A 20044-nucleotide genomic window follows, 5' to 3' on the forward strand; every position below is an offset into this window, starting at 1 on the left:
GCAGCAACATATATTGGGGTGATGTGGTGGTTCTCGCTAACAGGCAGAGTCAGGTTACCAGGTTTAAGTTAAGGGAGTTAACATACGGTGACCATGTTTGTATAAAATTTAACAACTGATTTTTATTTGAAGCAGAGATTTTCTCCATTGAAATGTGATTTATTAGGAGGTTCAACCAGAGATTAATGTTCAGAGATTGCTTATTTTTCCAGTTAACAAGGATTGTTTTTTTGGCAATGGCGAGGGCTACAAGTAAGGATTGAGATTGTTTGCGTGGTAGGTCCGTTGTTGTTAAGTCGCCGAGTAAACACAGACTTGGAGATAAAGGAATCCTGCAGTTTAAGATAGCGGAAAGTTTTTCTGAGACGTTGGTCCAGAAATTTTTTACGGGGGTGCACAGCCATAGAGCATGAAAATAAGTATCAGCAGTGTTCTGGGAGCACTGGAGACAGATGTCGGAGTCGGAGAATCCCATTTTGTTCATCATATATTGAGTAATATGTGTTCTATGGAGGATTTTGTATTGGATGAGTTGTAAGTTTGTGTATTTTGTCATTTTAAATGCATTATCGCAAATTTGAGTCCAGAAGTCTGGTTCCGGAGATATAGATAGATCTAACTCCCATTTAGAGATAGGTAAATGTATTGTATCAGTGCTTAAGAGTAACTTATATATTTTAGAGAGGGTTTTAGTTGTTGTTGGAGAAAGCTTTATGATTGCTTCAGCTAATGCCGGCGGCCGGAGCGTGCTTTGAAGTGTTGGGATTCTTTTCTTAATAATATTTTTAACTTGAAGATAATGTAAAAAATTCCCGTTTTTTATTTTGTATTTTTGAAGCAAGTTTGTATATGACATGAACGTATTATCTGAAAAGAGGTGGTGGAGATGTGTGATACCATTCTGCTCCCAAACAGCTAAATGGAGCGGCTGATTGTTAACTTGAAAATCAGGGTTGTACCAAATGGGAGAAAACTTACAGGGCTCCAATTTAGAGTTTGCAATTTCTAATGCCTTCCACCAAGCGGTCAAGGTGGAGGAAATCATTGGGTTTTTAAAACAGTTATGTCGTTTGATGGATGTTGTAATAAAGAGTATGTCTGAAAGTTTGATGCTATTGCAATCCTTCTGTTCTAATTCTAACCAACATTTGGCATCTACGGTAGGTTGTGTCCATAGAATAAGCAAAAACTCTTTCCAGCAGCAGAGCAAAAGGCAGGTGGATAAACTGACATGTAAGTCAAATCTAACGATCTGGCGATGTGTTGCTGGAGAGCCGGAGTCTTTATGGTCGGTGTGTGATTGGAAGAATGATTGTCAGCTGCTCAGACTCTGCCGGAGGTGACTGATTACCTGACCAGATTCAGCTGCTCCTCGTCAGCTCTGCTGACAGGAGAGGGAGAAAAAGACAGTTAGAATCATTTAACGTAGCAGTGTATGAGGGAAGGGTCCTGACAGTACCCCCCCCTTAACGGGCGCCTCCTGGCGCCCCACGAAGCCGGTCAGGATGCTCCCGTTGGAACTGCCGGATGAGGGAAGGGTCCAAGATCCGGCTGGCCGGGACCCAGAGCCGCTCCTCAGGGCCATAACCCTCCCAGTCCACCAGGTATTGTAAACCCCTACCCCGGCGGCGGACATCCAATAGGCTAGAAACAGTGTAAACGGGGTCACCATTCAGGAGCCAGGGAGGGGGAGGGGGCGGAACGGGAGGGGCCAGCGGGCTTTCCTGAACCGGCTTTACCTGAGAGACGTGGAACGTAGGATGAACCTTCAGCGACGGAGGTAGACGAAGACGGACTGCTGAGGGATTAACAACCTTGATGATGTCAAACGGCCCAATGAACCGGGGGGATAATTTCTTCGGGACGGCACGAAGGGGAAGGTCTCGGGTGCGGAGCCAGACCTTCTGTCCAGCTGCATAGATCGGCGCCTCGGACCGCCGCCGGTTGGCTTGGTTCTGAGTCCGGCGGGAAGCTCGGAGGAGGGCGGCGCGGGCCTGGCGCCAAGTGCGGGCACACCGCCGGAGATGGGCTCTGACAGATGGAACGGCTATTTGATTCTCTTGGTCGGGGAAAAGCGGGGGCTGATAGCCATATAAGCATTGAAACAGGGAGAGACCAGTGGCGGCGCTGGGGAGTGTGTTGTGAGAATACTCCACCCAGGGGAGCTGAGAGCACCAGGAGCTGGGGCTCTTAGATGTTAAACACTGGAGGGTGACCTCTAGCTCTTGATTAAGCCGCTCCGTCTGGCCGTTGGTCTGCGGGTGGAAACCGGAAGAAAGACTGACCTTGGCCCCTAGGGCTGAACAAAAAGCCCGCCACACTCGGGAGGTGAACTGAGGTCCCCTATCAGAAACAATATCTAGGGGAATGCCATGGGCCCGAAAAACATGGGTAACTAATAGATTAGCAGTGTCATGGGCAGATGGAAGCTTGGCCAGAGGAATGAGTTGGGCGAATTTGGAAAAACGGTCAATGACAGTTAGAATGACAGACATTCCTCGTGAAGGGGGCAAGCCGGTGACAAAGTCCAAAGCGATATGGGACCAAGGTCGTCTGGGGATAGGAAGGGGGCGAAGGAGACCTGATGGAGGTAGGTTGGAGACCTTGTTCTGGGCGCAGACGGAGCAGGCAGCAGTGAATCTGCGACAATCTATGATCATAGAAGCGTCCTAGTCTCCCCTGGGTGGCAGGACAACTGGCTGGAGTGAGCCCACCGGAGAACTTCCGACCTTACGTCCTCCGGGAAGAACAGTGTTCCTGGGGGACCAGCTTCTGGAAACACTTGAGTCAATTGGGCTCGACGGACGGTGGCCTTAATATCCCAAGTAAGGCAGGCCAGGTGGCAACGAGAGAGGATGGGTTCAGGGGTTTCAGGGGAGTCAACTTTGGAACTGATGCGAGACAGAGCATCGGGCTTCCCATTTCGGGTTCCTGGGCGATAAGAAAGCACAAAGTTAAAACGATCAAAAAACAGAGACCACCTGGCCTGTCTCGGGTTTAGTCGCTTTGCTGTTTGTAAATATTGCAAATTCTTATGATCAGTCCAAACCAGGAACGGGAGCTCGGCCCCCTCCAGCCAGTGTCGCCACTCCTCCAGCGCCAGTTTTACAGCCAGGAGTTCACGGTTGCCAACGTCATAGTTCCGTTCAGCTGGGGATAGTTTACAAGAGAAGAAAGCACATGGGTGTAACTTGCCATCTCCGGCGGATTTCTGGGACAGCACCGCCCCCACTCCGGTGTCCGAGGCGTCGACCTCTACAACAAACTGGAGACTAGGATCCGGCTGAATGAGAATGGGTGCGGATGTGAAACGTGCCTTGAGGGTTTGGAAGGCGGTACGCGCAGCCAGTGTCCAAATGAATCTGTGGGCAGAGGAAGTGAGAGCAGTTAGTGGGGCAGCAATCAGACTGTAATCTTGAATGAAGCGGCGGTAGAAGTTGGCGAAGCCCAGGAACCGCTGAAGCTGCTTACGGTCCCCGGGCTCCGGCCAACCCTCCACCGCCGCAATCTTGGCAAGGTCCATCCTGACCTCCCCCGCAGCGATGATGTAACCAAGAAAGGGCACCGTCGACACGTGGAAGGCACACTTCTCAGCCTTCACAAAAAGGCGACTTTCTAGAAGGCGCTCCAAAACACTTCTCACGTGTCCACGGTGCTCCTCCAAGCTGCGGGAGAAGATCAGGATGTCATCAAGGTATACAAAGACAAACCGATTCAGGAAATCCCGCAGGACGTCATTGACGAGATGCTGGAAGACGGCCGGGGCATTAGTCAAACCAAAAGGCATTACCAAATACTCAAAGTGCCCAAGAGGGGTGTTAAAGGCCGTCTTCCATTCATCCCCCTCCCGAATCCGAACCAGGTGGTAAGCGTTGCGGAGATCTAGTTTGGAAAAGATCACAGCTCCGTGGAGTGGGGTGAAGGCTGAGTCCATGAGTGGCAGGGGGTACTTATTGCGGACTGTGATCTTATTCATGCCCCAGTAGTCCACACAAGGTCTCAGCGATCCATCCTTCTTCCCCACGAAGAAAAACCCCGCCCCGGCTGGGGATGTGGAAGGGCGAATCAGTCCAGCTGCCAGCGAGTCCCGAATATATTCTTCCATTGCCGTCTGTTCAGGCTTGGATAGATTATATAGTCTTCCTCGAGGTAAAGGGGCATCATTCAGGAGGTTAATTGCACAATCATAGGGACGATGTGGAGGCAGGGACAAAGCCCGGTCCTTATCAAAGGCCGGGGCGAGGTCATGGTACTCAGGCGGCACATTAGTCAGATCCGGAGGTGGAAGCCGAGCAGGAGGTGCGGGACTACCGGGGGTCGGGGCAGAGACAAGGCAGGTAGCATGACAGGAAGGGCTCCAGGTTAAAATCTTTCCGACTGCCCAGTCGATATGAGGGTTATGTAGTTTCAACCAGGGAAAACCAAGAACTAGGGGGGTGTGCAGGTTGGGCATGGAGCTAAAGGAGATAGCCTCGGTATGATTACCTGAGATTCGGAGGTTAATGGGAATGGTCTGGGATCGAACCTGGGCTAGTCGGCGATTATTGAGGGAGTAGGCGCAGAGGGGGGGCTGGATGGGCTCAGTGGGGATCTGGAGTTGATCAATTAAAGCCTCATCAATAAAATTACCCTCTGCCCCTGAATCCACCAGTGCCGGGACTGAAAAGTGGTGTTTCCCCCACTGAAGTGAGGTCACAACCCGGAGGTGAGTCGTCGGGGAGGAAACCGAAGTGCGGCTCACCAGGACCCCCCCAGTCACTGGCGAGCCACATCTTTCCCCAGCTTGGCCGGGCAGGTGTTAGCATAATGACCAGCCTCACCACAATACAAGCAGGTGTCACGACGGCGACGAGCTGCTTTCTCCTCCTCGGTGAGGTGGGCCCGGCCAAGCTGCATCGGCTCCTCCCCCGGCACTGGTTGGACCGAAGCCAGAGGAGAGGGACGGGCTGGAGAAGTTGACTGAAGCGGGGAACTGAAACTACGGCTGCCGGGGTAGGAACGGGACTGGGTGGGGATGTGAGGCCGGGCTGCAGAAGAATTCACATTCTTTTTCTCTCGTCTGCGTTCTGAGTCGATTGTCCAGTCGAATAGCGAGGTTGATGAGAGATTTGAGATCGGGGGTCTCTTCATGGGTGGCGAGCTGATCCTTTAGTTCCTCGTTCAAACCCCGGAGAAAAGAATAACGGAGGGCAGAATCATTCCAGGTGCAGCTGGCCGCCAGGGTCCGGAATTCCACGGCGTATTCAGCCACACTCTGCCCCCCGGATGAGAGCCCCCAGACGCTTCTCAGCCTCCGCTCCCTGAACTGGATGGTCAAAAACTTGTCGCATCTCTTCGGTGAAGAGGTTGTAAGATCGGCACTCCGGCCCGTTCTTCTGCCATACCGCCGATCCCCATCGTAGAGCAGCTCCAGATAACAAGCTGATCGTATAAGAAATCTTCTGTTCGTCGGAGCGGTAGGTCAAAGGCTGGAGACCAAAAACCAGCGAACACTGCATCAAGAAATCCCCACAGGCTCCCTGATCTCCGGCGTAACGTGCTGGGTCCGGAACGTGAGGTTCCCGGTGAACTGGGGGCTGGATCGCTGGTTCTGGAGCTTGAGGTGGAGCAGGAGGTGGCGGAGCTGGAGCGGGCTGGGAAGCGGTAAGCTTGGCCATGGCAGAGGTAAGTTGACTTAACTGAGAATGTACATCTTTCATTTGTTCCTGTAAACTCCTGGCTGATGCTGCTAGCTCGTGCAGAGCTTGGCTGTGCTGATCGAGGACAGCCGGGGTGGAAGACACATGCGACATCTAACCAGCCATGGAGTCTAGCTGAGCATGTAGCTGGCGACCGGCGTCCACAAGTTCTCGGAGAGACCGACTGTGTTGGCCCAACAGCTGTCCATGACTGGCCACTGCTTCCAGAAGGCTGGGACCAGACGGAGGGGCTGGCCCCGGTGGCAGGTTCTCCGAGTCCATTATTTTGGCCAGATCGTTCTGTCACGCAATCAGGACCGGACTCGAGCAGAGAACCACCACCAAGGCCAATATGCAGTTAAAAGGTTTATTGTAGGAGGATGAGTGGGATCTGCTGGCAGGGGAAGCCGGAGTCTGTCAGGGAGGAATGTGGAGGGGTGCCGGCTGGCGACGTTCTCACCGGGGACTCGGTGGCTTTTGGTTCGAGGAGGGGAGGCAGAGTGCGGCGCCGGTTGTTTTTAGATCCCCGGTGGCAGGAGTTGGCAAGGAGTGAGGATTTGGCTGTGGACTGGGCAGACTAGGAGAATTCGGGTGATGACAGATGAGTTTGGAGAATGACAGGGTCCAGGAGGGAGAACCAAGGAGAAGCAGTTTGCAGGAGTCCGAGCAGCGGGTTCTGGAGAAACAGGGAAACAGGATTAGCAAAAACTCTTTTCCAGCAGCAGAGCAAAAGGCAGGTGGATAAACTGACATGTAAGTCAAATCTAACGATCTGGCGACGTGTTGCTGGAGAGCCGGAGTCTTTATGGTCGGTGTGTGATTGGAAGAATGATTGTCAGCTGCTCAGACTCTGCCGGAGGTGACTGATTACCTGACCAGATTCAGCTGCTCCTCGTCAGCTCTGCTGACAGGAGAGGGAGAAAAAAGCATGAAGACAGTTAGAATCATTTAACGTAGCAGTGTATGAGGGAAGGGTCCTGACAGTGACCTTATTTATTTATGACGTGTATTAGGTTGGGCTAATTTGGCTTATATATATCTCTCTTGGCTATCTCCACTTTCCAGTCGTTACTCTCCTAAATAAAAGCTCAAGTTAAATAAGTCTTATATGGTGCACCTGGACTGAAATGTTTCATATTTCATATTCATATCAAGTTCCATACAAATCCAAGACTATCAGCATCACAAATGACTCTATCCTGTGAAATCCTTTAAACTCAACTTTCCAGTAGAGGTTTCTCCCCTTCCCCACTATCTGCTCTTCTGCCCTGACTCCTACAGGTCAATAAGGGGTGGTGGAGTGATTATCGTTATTATTATTATTAGTATCATTATTCACATAATCATATGTGAATGAGCTCAGCTCCTGTTTCACTGTGTGCATCTGATGCTGGAGCTCATGCTCCAGAAGGAAGTCACCCCAAAGATAGCATATGGTTAAAAAAAAAAAAGAGTGCACACCTAACTCTATAAACAACCAGAACCTTCACAGTGCATTTCAGATTAACTACCTAGCTAAGTAGCAGCGTTCTTTTAGAGCTGAAATGTAACTTTTGACCACAAAACAACAAAGGTAAGACGTCCACAGAGATACAGCAGCATCTCACGCTGCCTCCTGTACAGGGACTCTCTCCTACAGAGTGTACAAGCCAGATTTTTATTTGTCAAACAGGAAACATTTGGTTTATTAATTACATAGGACTTTCTGCTGTTAGCTGGGGGGCTGGAGCTAACTTACTGTTACTATCAGTAGTGATGAATACTTACTCTCCTGAAAACATTTCGTATATCCATTCTTGTTCACGTTCTTCTTCTCACACTGCTCAAGTCGGTTCTGTGTGCTCCTCCCAGTAAACACATGCTGCAGGTACCGAATACAACTTAGGTTGCAGAGAAAACATGGACTGGAGTTCAATAATGTGGGCGTGCTCTATATGAACAAGTGGAATGGACTGGATAACGACGCACTGATTCGGACTCTCTACCTTCCACCATGAAGTGAAGGGAAACTAAGATTTATGATCATATTTAAGTTAATAATGACAGGCTATGTGATTATTTATTTAAATTCATATTCTGGCCACATTATATTGAATTTTTGGGGACTTTTTTGTAAAAAAAAAATAAATTTAAAGAACATAAAATTATTTAGGAGGGCTTAAGAACATTTTAAATGGGCCTAATGACGCCACTGATGCTGACAGCTCAGCAGTGTGTATCACTTGTTAACACCTGGCAAAATAAAAACCCACGAACCCGACATGCATGTGTTACTATGCAGACCATAGGCGTCAGTTTAGGGGGGGACGGTGGGGACGTGTCCCCCCCACTTTTTGTCAGGGGTCATTTTGTCTTCAACACATTCAAATTCTTCACATGTAAGCCGTTGTAAACCCAGTTATTTTCAGTAGTATAGAAAATTCCGACGCTCCTGAACGCACCATCCGCACTCGGCCGAGAGTTGCACAGACACGCAGCACACCTTTGTGAGGTTAAAAAAAACAAAAAAAAAACGCGCAGATGCTAAATTTGCGCCTGTGCCAAGTGGAAGCTCCGACCAGAGGCGTGCAGGGGCAAAATTTCGGCCCGGGAGAATTAGTACTATAGCGGCCCACAAACCCCTCTACTCGCATGTACCGATAGCTCAACAGCTTGAGCCTCCGCCTTTCGTGCGGTGGTTGTGAGTTCGAGCCCAGCTTGTGGCATTTTGCCGCCGTTCTTCGACATTTTCTCAAAGTGCTGTGGTCTCCATCCCCCCCACTTTTAAAAATAAACTGACGCCCTTGACGCAGACAGAAGCTGTTTCTAGTTTGACTGCTGTCGTCACATGCTCTACAGCTTTATTTGTTTATTATAGAAGGGCATCCCTAGATAAGTCCTTAGCTCCTCCGGCTAGTCACTAGCATCAATAGGCTCGTTACTGGCAATTTGTGTATAGCGACTAACATCATTAGGCTGGTCGTTACCATCCCTGGGCTATTCAGTGGCTTCCCTAGGATAGTTTGTAGCATCCGTTGGCTGGTCTCTAGCATCCCTTGGCCTGTCACTAGCATCTCTAAACTAGTTCCTAGCATCCCCAGGCTAGCCTTTAGCATCCCTTGGATAGTTTGTAGCACCCCTCTGCTGGTCTATAGCATCCCTTGGCTTGTCACTAGCATCTCTAGGCTAGTCCTTTTCATCCCCCGGATTGTCTTTAGCGTCTCTAGCCTCTTAAGACCTGCCGTCCACATATGTGGACATGTTTTTGTTTTTTGATTTTTTTCCCAAAAGGGCATATTGTTAACACTAATAATAATGCTAATATTACTGCTTCTACTACTACTACTACTAATAATAATAATAATAATAACAATAGTAATAACAATGTAAATCTAGTAATATATGTATATATATATATATATATATATATATATATATATATATATATATATATATATAATCAGATATTAGATATTATCCAGTTATTATATTTATTGGTTACTCCTTATCCCAAGTAAGTAGAAAAAAAACTAAAATACAAACCAAACCAAAGCTCGGGTCTTAGGAGGCTAGAATAGTCTGTAGCAGCCTTTAGCTGGTCCATAGCATCCCTTGGCTTGTCACTAGCATCTCTTTGCTTGTCCCTGGCATCCTAGTGCTAGTCTTTAGCACTCCCAAGTTAGTCTATAGCAACCCTAGACTAGTAACTACTTATCCTAGGCCAGTCACTAGTGTCATTAGGCTAGTCTGTAACACCCATAGGCTTGTCATTAACATCCCTAGGTTATTTACTGGACCCCCTCGAAAACGAGGTGACACACCTCAAGGGGTTATTCCAAATAAAGATTTTTTTTTCATTGTATAGCATTCCAAGACTGGCAACTGGCATTCCCAGACTTGTTTATAGCATGGTATCCCTAGGCATCTCTAGACTAGTCACTAACGTCTATTCTATGCCACCTCTATAGCATCCCTATGTTTGTCTTTAGCATCTCTTGACTAGTCACTAACATCTCGTAGGCTATTCTATGCCACCCCTGTAGCATCCCTATGTTAGTCTTTAGCATTCCTGGACTAGTCTCTGACATCCATAGCAAGTCACTAGCATCACCAGGTTAATCTATAGCATTCCTTGGCTAATTTATAGCATTGCTAGGATGGTCTACATCATATTTAGAAAATAGCAACCCTAACCTAGTCACTGGCATCCCTAGGCTAGTCTGTAGCATTGCTAGACTAGTCAACATAACTGTTAGTTTCAAACCCAGCAACCCTAAGCTAGTCACAAGCATCCCTAGACTTGTCTTTAGCATCCCTAGCCTATAGCATTGCTAGGATGGTCTACATCATATTTAGCCTAGAAACTAGCCACCCCAAGCTAGTCACTGGCATCCCTAGGCTAGTCTATTGCATCCTGAGGCCAGGTATATAAGCACCCCTAGACTTGTCTGTAGCATGTGGCTGCAAAACTAGCACCACCCGCACAGTCATTAAACTAATCTTACTTGGACATATGCAGCTCATATATAAACATTCTGTGTACCATTTCAAGTATAAACATCTTAAAACAGTCTTTAATGGTAGTACCAAAGCACTGATGTGAATTATTCCACCATTGAAAATAGTCCCCAATAAGGGCACTATTTCCCTCTGTTTGTGTAATGAAACTAGAGTGTCATCACTCTGGTTCTGGTACTTCAGAAAGTACGTTCAGAAAGCGTGTGGAATGATATAAATCCATTTCCACCTGTTATCTTAGTCTTGTCCACAGTTTCCTGCAGTTGTGTGATCAGACTGATGAGCTGATCGCTGTGATTGAATAGGTGTGTCATCCTCGTTGAGCTGAACCGTCTGCTGCTGACCTTTCAGCTATCAGAGGCGTTTCATTCGTGGCCTTTCTGTTTTATTGCCACAGATAATAATTAGATGTGTCCGACCCCTGATTGGGTTCGAGGGAGACCCTGCAGGACAGGGGATGCAGAGGGGGAGGAGAGGGAGGTCTAGAAGAATCTGCTGGGTCTATATTAGCTCCATTGAATCACGGCGAGCCTGGCATACCAGGTGTCCCCTTTCATGCCATATAAGTCCACCCCCCCCTTTCCATGCTGTCCCCTCTGCCCTGCCTCACCCCTTCCTCACCCCCTCCGCCCCCCTACAATGCCACAGTGCTATCTCTGGCTATTCTTAGGCTGTCACTTTAGCTTGTCTGAGCAGGCAGGTCTTCTTCTTTCTCCTTTCATCTGTACATTTTTCCCCTTCACCTGTTTCATTTCTCTTCTGTCTCCTCTCAGAGACGCTCACCGCTGCTACCGCCACCGCTCCTCCCTCCTGTCAAGTCTCTCCAGCCGCTGCAGGGTTTTATTCAGAAAGTCTGGTTTAGTTTCGGAGGATCCCTGGAAGAATGAGTGCCTACACTGTGTCGCTGCCTGGCCCTGGCCCCTGGGGCTTCCGACTGCAGGGGGGGAAGGACTTCAACATGCCACTGACCATCTCAAGGGTAGGAAACTGCTGATTTTAAGACTTCCTCAGGTTTTTGTTGACTTCTTCAACACCTATCTATGTCTGTAAAAGTTTAGAAGAGGTTTCTAGAAGGGACTGAGAATGGGACAAGGAGAGTTTAACCCTCTGAACTCCAAGTGGTGTCTGGGCGTTTCCCATTTTTGCTCACTGTGGGCTCATTTTTCACTGCAATACCTCTATAGAAACAGCAAGAAACCACAACTAGAAGGAGAAAGATGTCAAAAATGTCTTCTGTGCTGTATGACACAGTTATCACACCATAAATCATAAAAAGAAAAAACTGAAGTTGATTTTAAAATTTACAAAAAATGAAAAAAACAAGGAATCAACACATGCCACATTCTTCCAAGTTCCTACAAGTGTTACCAATACTAGAAAATAATGGCAAATCTTCACAATTAAGATATTTTCCAACTTACATTTTAAATTTATCCTCTCTTCGCCCTGTCTAAACACAGCAGTTCATCATTGCTCAGCTGAAACATCCCTGATTTTTTGTCATGTGACTGTTGGTCATAACTGAATCATTAATGGTTTCATGGCTGCACAGAAAAAAGCAGATGGGTTTTTTTTTTAACAGAGTCTGGTTTTGAGCAATTTTTAACAACTTTTTAAATAATGCATTTTAAATAACCTGATGGAATGGAACCTCATGATTTCAAATTTATTTCTGGCTAAGTTTCCTGACAGAATAACTTGTCAGAAGTTTCAAGAATTGTGAGAAAATTGAAATCTGAAAATTCTCCCAATTTTTGCAGTTTGTGGCTCCGATTAATTATATCTTCTTGGCGATCTTTAAAATAAGAAACCATGCCTTTTAAACCTGCTAGTGGGTTTTGAGGTTTAAAGGATTTCAAAAGCCAACTTAGCTTTGTCCCATTTTATGTCATGTTGTCTCTCCTTTATCCACCATCAAAATGAAGTCAAAACTAACCCCCAAAATAGTTTAATGCCACAACATGGGCTCATTGTAGCTTGTCTTAAAGACAGGGTCAGAATAAGAAATAAGAAATGCATTAGATTATCATGGAAAACATAAAAAATTAAAATAAAATGAATTAAAGTTAGCAGTTAGGGTGCAACAGAATAATGAAAGTCAGTGGTTGCCTGGGAGGAGGATGAAGAATTGCCTTCAGAAAAATCTCTCTACATACAATAAATATTTAATTATTTGTATTTATAATTTGTTTTTATAGCTCTCTTCTGTCACTGCCTGCAGTTCAGCCTAGCCCAGTTAAAAACATCTCTGAATTTTTGTTATGTAACTTTTGGTCACAGCTGAGTCACTAATGGCTTCACAGTTGTGCTGAGGAGCACAGAATTATTATTTTTTGTTACAGAATCCCATTACTACAAATGTTTGATTTATGGTAAATTATTAATGACACGTGTAGAATAAGGGATTTTGACAACGCAATTCTAAGCTTAGATTTTGTTAGTTTTGCCAAAAGTCACACATGGCAAGTTCAAGCATGTTTCTAAAACTGAAAATCTGACAGTAAATGTCAAGTTTGTCAGCTTTTGTTGGTGTTTTGGGGTTCAGAGGGTTAAAGCTGTCTGTGTTCTGTCCTTTGTCATTAGTTTTATTGTTTGCTTCGGTTTATTTTGGACGTGAACTGTGATTTTGTGGTTGATTCTGAAACACTTGTGAAGTCTGTCATGTTGAGATCTGCAGCCCCCCTGATATGTCAGGGAGGCCGAAAGCAGAGCCGGAGGCCTAAAAGTGGAGCAGGTGTTGGTTTCAGAGGCTGATCTCTCTGAATAGACGGAGAAACGTCCTGCAGCTCAGCAGCTCTGCTCTCTGTCTGCTGTCAGGATGCTGACATTATGACCTCTGACCTTCTCTCTGCTGTGTGATTTAGGACCTGCCATGATCTCTGAGCTGCTCTGGAAGCTGCACAGGTGTTTTCTGCATGTTCTGACAGTAGAGCAGCCTCCGTTCTGGCTATCCAAGGCCTGAGAAATAACCTATAGACTTGTTTATATTCAGAGACAGAAGACCCCTGTGAACAAACATGTAGAGGCCCCTTGTACACAGGAGCAGTTGTGCATCTATTTTGGTGGTTTTATGTCTCTTTATGGTCATTTTTACCTTGTTCTGCATCTCATTTAGGTGGTTTTGTCTATCAAAGTTCATTTTCTGCCTCATTTTGGTCATTCTGTGTCTAATTTTGCTCGTTTTGTATGCCTTGCTGGTTGTTGTATCAAGTTGTGTTTGTTTTGTGTCTCATTTTGGTCATTTTGTGTCTTTTTGTGGTTGCTGTCTATTTATTTTTTGCTTGTTTTGTTGATTCAAGTTCTTTCTTTCCCTCTCATTTTGGTGGTTCTCTGTGTATTTTGCCAGTTTTTGTCATCTCTATTTGATTGTTGTGAATCAAGTTTTGTTTGTTTTGTCTTTGGGGTAGTTGTGCATCAGATTTTGAGAGGTTTTTGTCTCTTCATGATTATTTGTACCTTGTTCTACATCTCATTTACATTATTTTTTCCATCAAAGTTCATTTCCTGTCTCATTTTGGTGGTTCTGTGTCTGATTTTGCAAGTTGTGTATGTCTTATTGGTTGTTGTGTATCAAGTTTTGTTTGTTTTGTGTCTAATTCTGGTCATTTTGTGTCTTATTTTGGTAATTTTGTGTCTCTTTGAGGTTGCTGTCCATTTATTTTTTGTGGTTTTGTCCATCCAAGTTCTTTTTCTGTCTCATTTTGGTGGTTTTGTGTAATTTTGGGGGGTATAAGTCTCTTTATGGTCATTTTTTACCTTGCAGTGCATTTCATTTAGATGGTTTTGTCTGTAAGTTTGTTTTCTGCCTCATTTTGATGGTTCTGTGTCTCATTTTGCAATTTTTTTTAATCTCTTGTTGGTTGTTTGTGCATCTAGTTTTGGTTGTTTTGGTCATTTACTGTCTGATTTTGCTCATTTTTTTTCTCTTTTTGAATGCTGTGCACCTATTTTGGAGGTTTTAGGTCTCATTGTGGTCACTTTGAGCCTCATTTTGGTGGTTTGTGCCTTATTTTGGCCATTTTCTATGTCTGTGTGGTAATTCTGTGCCGTTTTGGGGTTGTTCTCTAGCTAATTTTTGATGTTTAGGTGTTTCTTTAAGTTAATTTTGTTGCTCAAGTTGGTGGTTTTCTGGCTGTGTGCGGTGTTTTCATGTTTCATTTTGGTATTTCTGCACCTCTTGCTGGTGGTTTTGCATCTCTTTATTGTCATTTTGCTTCTCTTTTTGGTTTTTGTATTTCTACTTTTGGCTATTTTGTGTGTCTTTAATTTAGTTTTATTTCACGTTAGGGTAATTTTGTGCCTCTTAATGGTCACTATTTTGCAGCTAGTTTTGTTTCTCTAGGTTAATTATCTGATTAATTTTGGTGATTTTGTTTTTCTGTTTCTGTGTTGTGCCTCTAATTTTTGTACCTGCAATTTTGGTGCTTTTGTGTCTGTTTTTTTTGGTATTATACACGTCTCTTCGGTGATTTGGCTTAACTATGCTATTGTGGTGCATTCATTTCTGTTGGTGTTGTTCCTCTTGGGGTTCATTTTGAGCCTCATTTTGGTTCTCTTATAGGTCATTTTACATCACTTGCTGGACGTTATCCATCTAATTTAGGTGGGTTAACACTACGTTGTGGTGACTTTGTATCTTGAAATTTGGTGATTTTGTGTTGATTTTTCGTTGTTACACATGTACTTTAGTTGACCCCCTACCTTATTTATGGTATATTTTGCAGGGAACACCACTCAGGTCCATCAGTCTGTCCTAGTAGGCCTTATAAGTCATATCTGTCCATGAGTGCTTGGTGAGATTTGTTCTTGACTGGGAGGGAGATGGGCAGATTGTTGACAAGAGGTTTTATAGTGTGGTGGACTGGCAGGTGGATTAAGTGGTGCTCTGTGATGTGATGCAGAACACACTCTCATTTGGGTTAACTCACTGTAGTTCTAGTTACAGTAAGAAGCAAACATCAAACTGCACCTTTGTAGTATAAATTGTAAATATGGAATGTGTTGTTCTTATGTGTTTGAATGTGATTCCTTGAAAACTGCTGACTCACAGTGGATAAAAGAGAATCAACAAGAGTGTCGTTCCGGCTTTAGAGGAGGAGCTGTTTGGTCCTCCACTCCCCAGTTGCAAAACTTTCAAACTTCTCCCTCAAACTTGACTTGTGACAAAAAAAAATTCCATGCAACTTAAATATTTGATGTAATGCTGCTTTAACAGGACAGTAGTATTACAGTAGTTTCGATCTGGCAGGTTATATGATGTATTCATAGAAAAAGAGATGGAGGTTTTCCATAGAAAAAGTAGGAGACAGGGTTGGTCAGTAAGAGTTTGAGTGCTTTGTTGGTCCTGAGTTTTGTTTCTCAGGCTGCTTCACCTCAGTGATGAAGGGTCTGGATGTCAGAAGCTACAGTGCAGCAGTTATGCCAAAAATAAGACTACTGAGAGGCCAAAGGACCCTCTGTTGAAGCCAGTGACTGATTTAGCTCCTGACAGGCCGACAGTGGAAACTGAGAGGTTGGCAGGATCTCTTCTTATCACTCCACAAGTCGAGCCACTGGCTCATCGAGCTCGGAGATTCAGTCAAACAGAGAACATTTCTTCACACAGTTACCTTGGCAACCCCCTCAATATGGAACCAACTTCACTTGTAATTTACATTTGTAGACTAATAAATAGCAGCACAAATCTAGCAACTTTCAGCACAACATTAACAGCTAGACTATCATTTATAGGTTAATCACCAGCCTTCATTGGCCAGCAACTAGCATTCCTAGACAAGCAATTAGCATCCCCAAGCTAGCAAGTAGCATTCTTATGCTAGTCACGAGCATCTCCTTGGCTAGTCAGTGGTATTCTTAGGCTAGCTACTGTTTATTTCTAGGCTACTCAGTAGCATTCTTAGCAAATAGTGTTCCTAAGCTAGTCACAGGTGTCCCTTGGGAAGGCAACTGGCATTTATAGGCTAGTCGCTAGCAAAATAGCAACTTGTATTCCTAGCCTAGTCAGTAGCATACTTAAACTAGGAACTACGAATCCTTCTACTGTAGCATCCTAAGGCTGACAACTAATATCCATAGGATAGTCAGTGGTATCTCAGACTAACAACTAATATTCTTAGGTCAGTCAGTAGCATCCATAGGCTAGTGACTAATATTCCTCAGCTCATCAGTGGCATCCTTAGGTAAACAACAAGCACACATAAGCTAGCAACTAGTTTTCTCAGGCTAGTCAGTAGCATACTGAAACTAGGAACTAGTAATCCTCGGGCAGTGAGTAGCAACCTTCGGCTAGCAACTGGTATTCCTTGGCTAGTAAGTAGCATCCAAGACTTATTAACATCACGCTAATGCTAACAACTTGCATTTGTAGGCTTGTCACTAGGATCACTTGGTTAATAAGTAGCATTTAAACACTAATTGTTAACATCCCAAGGCTAGTAGCTAGAATTCCTTAGCTAGTCAACAATATCCTTAAGGAACGTATAAATACACACAGTTTATAATGGGCAGGTGATGCACACAGAATCTAAAAGCTGTATCTATTTTTGGAGATAATTTATGGACTGATATCTTTAGATTAGATTCAGCATTTTTGTCACTGGACAAAGTACATGTGCTAAGACAACAAAATGCAGTACTTGTGCATTGGCTGCCAATCAAACCTGGGCATCCTCTATGGAAGGGAATAAGTCTACCGCAGAGCTACCAATATTTAGAACTTCAAATGGTTATTGGTGAATTTGGCCCTCATAAGTAGCCTGCAGGTGCTTGTGGCAAGCCTTGAGATGCTTGTGACATGAAACGGATCTTTGAAAGCAAGGTTAACAGCAATATCACCGTTATTATGGATTTTTTTAAAGTTTAGAGTTGCCTCCTGAACTTCTGAAAGTACTTAAAACAAGATCTGTATGATGTATTGCAGGTCGTTGCACTTTAAATCATCTCTAACTGCTCAGATTTTTCCTGTCGTCCTGCACTGTACTTCCTATTCTTCCTGTGTGTGTGAAAACCAAAAAAAACCCTGTTAGATACACATTCACACCACAAATATGCTAATACCCAATTACAGAAATAAACATAAGCCCAGACACATGGAACACCATAAAAACGCTGAGCATTGTTTGAGCACCATCTCCATCTCTGTGCGCAGCGCCACATGGTGATAATCTGCCGTCAACATGGCAGCAGCACTAGCTACGCCCAATGGATGGATTTGTGCTGCCCTTTCTGGCGCTGACGGCTTCCCATCATCCCTCGGGGCTCCGCCATTCATTGTTTGCTCCGGTTCAGAGGTTCAGAGCAGCAGGCTGAGGGAGCAGTGATAAGGAGGTTGGATTAACGGCAGATTAGGATAAATCGCACACAATTTTCTGCTCTGGGCTCAAGGACAATCAAATTTGAAAGGATATGTGAAGTTCTGTTTATGTTCATGTACATTTCTTACTTCTTCTTCAGAGCCTGATATCTCTTCACCCTCTGAGCCACAGAGCTCCAGAAACTATCAAAATCCCTTTGGTTAGCCACACTGCACTAAAGAACTGCACCAGAGCACCAAATGTAGATTAATCCACTGCTGAAAACAGTCCAAGAACTGAGACGATACCTCCCACAAGTTTTTTGGAAATATTTTTACCTGTTTGGGCTGCCATCCTAGTTTGTTTTTATTGAGCTCACTGATACGGAGTAAAAACTGAACAAATAATTTGTGTTTCCTTCATTTTGTTCTGTTATAACCCAAAATTAAACTGATTTCTCATACATCGATCAAAAATCTGTGGGGAATACTAAACCCTCTATATATTTACTCGGGCGCATCCCCAGGTTAGACCCTAGCATTCTATATGCTCATAACTAGCATTTCTAGCCCACTTTATAACATTTCTATGCTAGTCAAGGTATCCTTAGAGTAGTTGCTAGCATAAGTAGGGTAGTAATTTGTATCTGTAGCATACTAACTAGCATTGCTACGATTAATGACAGAATCCCTAACCAAGTCCCTAGCATCTTTACCCAAGCAATTAGCTTTTACTTAAAGTAAACATGACTTTTCGCTATAGCGATCAAAAGTCTTTGGCAAACGCTGAAACCTCTATTTATTTGTCTATTTAGGCACATCTCTAGGCTAATCACTAGCGTCTTCAGTTAACAGCATTCTTTAGCTCGTGACTAGCAATAGTAGGCAAACATCTAGAATTGCTAGGCTAGCATTAACATCCCTTGGTTAGTTGCTGGCATCCCAGATGCTAGTCAACAGCATACCAAGGTTATCAAGTAGCATACATAGACTAACAACCTGAATTCATTGGCTGGTGCTTAGCATCCTTATGCCAGCAGCTAACATCTCTAGTCTTAAGTATAACAAGTAGGATTCTTAAGCTAGTGACAAACATCTTCAGGCTAACAATAATTCTGAAGCAAGTTATGATAATTCTTAGGCTAGTCACTAGTAGCCTTAGGGTAGTCAATAGCATCTGTAACTTAGTCAGTGTTTCATGGCTAGCAACTAGCATATTTAGGCTAGCAACTACTCTCTTTAGGCTTGCCACCAGCATCTTTTCCCTAACAACTAGCATCCTTAGGCTAGCAACTAGCTCCCCTAGGCATTAGTCTAACAAGTAGCATTCTAAAGCCAGTGACTAACATCTTCAGGCTAACAACAAGAATTTCGAGGCAAGTTGTTAACATTTTTAGGTTAGTCACTAGTAGCCTTAGGGTCGTCAATAGCATCGGTAAGCAAATCAGTGTTTCAAGGCAAGCAACTTAGGATCTTGAGGCTAGCAACTACTATCTTTAGGCTCGCCATTGGCATGTTGAACCTAACAACTTGTATTCCCATGCTAGTCACTAGCATCTTTTCCCTAACATCTAGCACCCTTAGCCAAGCAACTACTATTCCTTAGACTAGTCAGTAGCATATTTAATCTAATAACTAGCATCCCTAGGCAAACAACTGACATCCATAGCAGAGTAGCTACCATCTTTAGCTGAACAACTAGAGTGTCTAGGCTAGTCACTTGCATCATTAGCCTAGTGACTAGCATCCTTAGGTATGCCCTTCCTGAAAAAAAACCAAAAGTAAATAATTAACAATATCTGGTTTCGACTAATTAGCTGCTAAATCACTCTACGTTTAACTGACCCTTGTTGCTCCTCTCAGGTTTCTTATTATTGGCAAACCTGCAGCTCTTCAGAAGTACGAAGGTTAAATTAAAGAAGAAAATGTACAGAACTCATAATGAACTCAGTCTGCCTCTGCTCTGACTCGATCTCTGTATGAATGTATTTATACCTAAATGACCTCAGAGGTTAGTCTGTTCTAAAGGACCTTACACACCCGGTGCGTTTTTTACGTGCGTTTTTTTCGGACGTCAATATTTTTTTTCGAACCTGTATCCTGTCAATACACGCATTCACATCGGCAACGTTTTCTCGCTCAGCGATTTTGCGGCATTTATTTTTTCGCATCACGGTCAATTTTTCTAAAGTTTCGCATTCTTTGTGACCACTTCTGACCAATCAGATTGTGTGTTGTTGCGACGTCCCATTCACCGGCATATCCAACATGGCTCCACTCCAGCTGCTGCTGTGACAGGTCAGTGACACTGGATTTCTGCTTACAATCGGTGATCTCTGAGATTCAGACATGTGTAGGCTTTTAAAGAAACTGTCAGAATGGTGGGGTGTTTCGTTTTGGTTTTTTGTACACGCAGCTAGAACTGTGAACAATCAAACAGAACTTTCCGCTCATTAAATACGCACATTATAAACAACTGTTTCTTACCTCAGACACACAGCCAGTCACTGCTCCGGATCAATCGGCTCCCTGAAATTAGTCCTTTGCTTCTTCAAACTTGGAGCTAGCTGTTTCAGAA

General features: G+C 44.5%; 1 protein-coding gene and 1 long non-coding RNA gene across 2 annotated transcripts in view; one reads left to right on the forward strand and one right to left on the reverse strand.

The window, feature by feature from the left end:
* LOC110963759 (LIM domain-binding protein 3-like) overlaps positions 1-20044 on the forward strand; it is a 167035-nt gene that overhangs the window by 47473 nt on the left and 99518 nt on the right. Inside the window, 1 exon segment of the mRNA XM_051959688.1 lies at positions 10949-11154. Within this exon segment, the coding sequence (XP_051815648.1) occupies positions 11059-11154 (96 nt within the window). The 5' untranslated portion in view covers positions 10949-11058.
* LOC127537431 (uncharacterized) overlaps positions 1-20044 on the reverse strand; it is a 292103-nt gene that overhangs the window by 30380 nt on the left and 241679 nt on the right. The gene's annotated exons all lie outside the window — the stretch shown is intronic.

This window comes from Acanthochromis polyacanthus, chromosome 15 (assembly GCF_021347895.1).
Source record: "Acanthochromis polyacanthus isolate Apoly-LR-REF ecotype Palm Island chromosome 15, KAUST_Apoly_ChrSc, whole genome shotgun sequence".
In the NCBI taxonomy this organism is placed as follows: domain Eukaryota; kingdom Metazoa; phylum Chordata; class Actinopteri; family Pomacentridae; genus Acanthochromis; species Acanthochromis polyacanthus.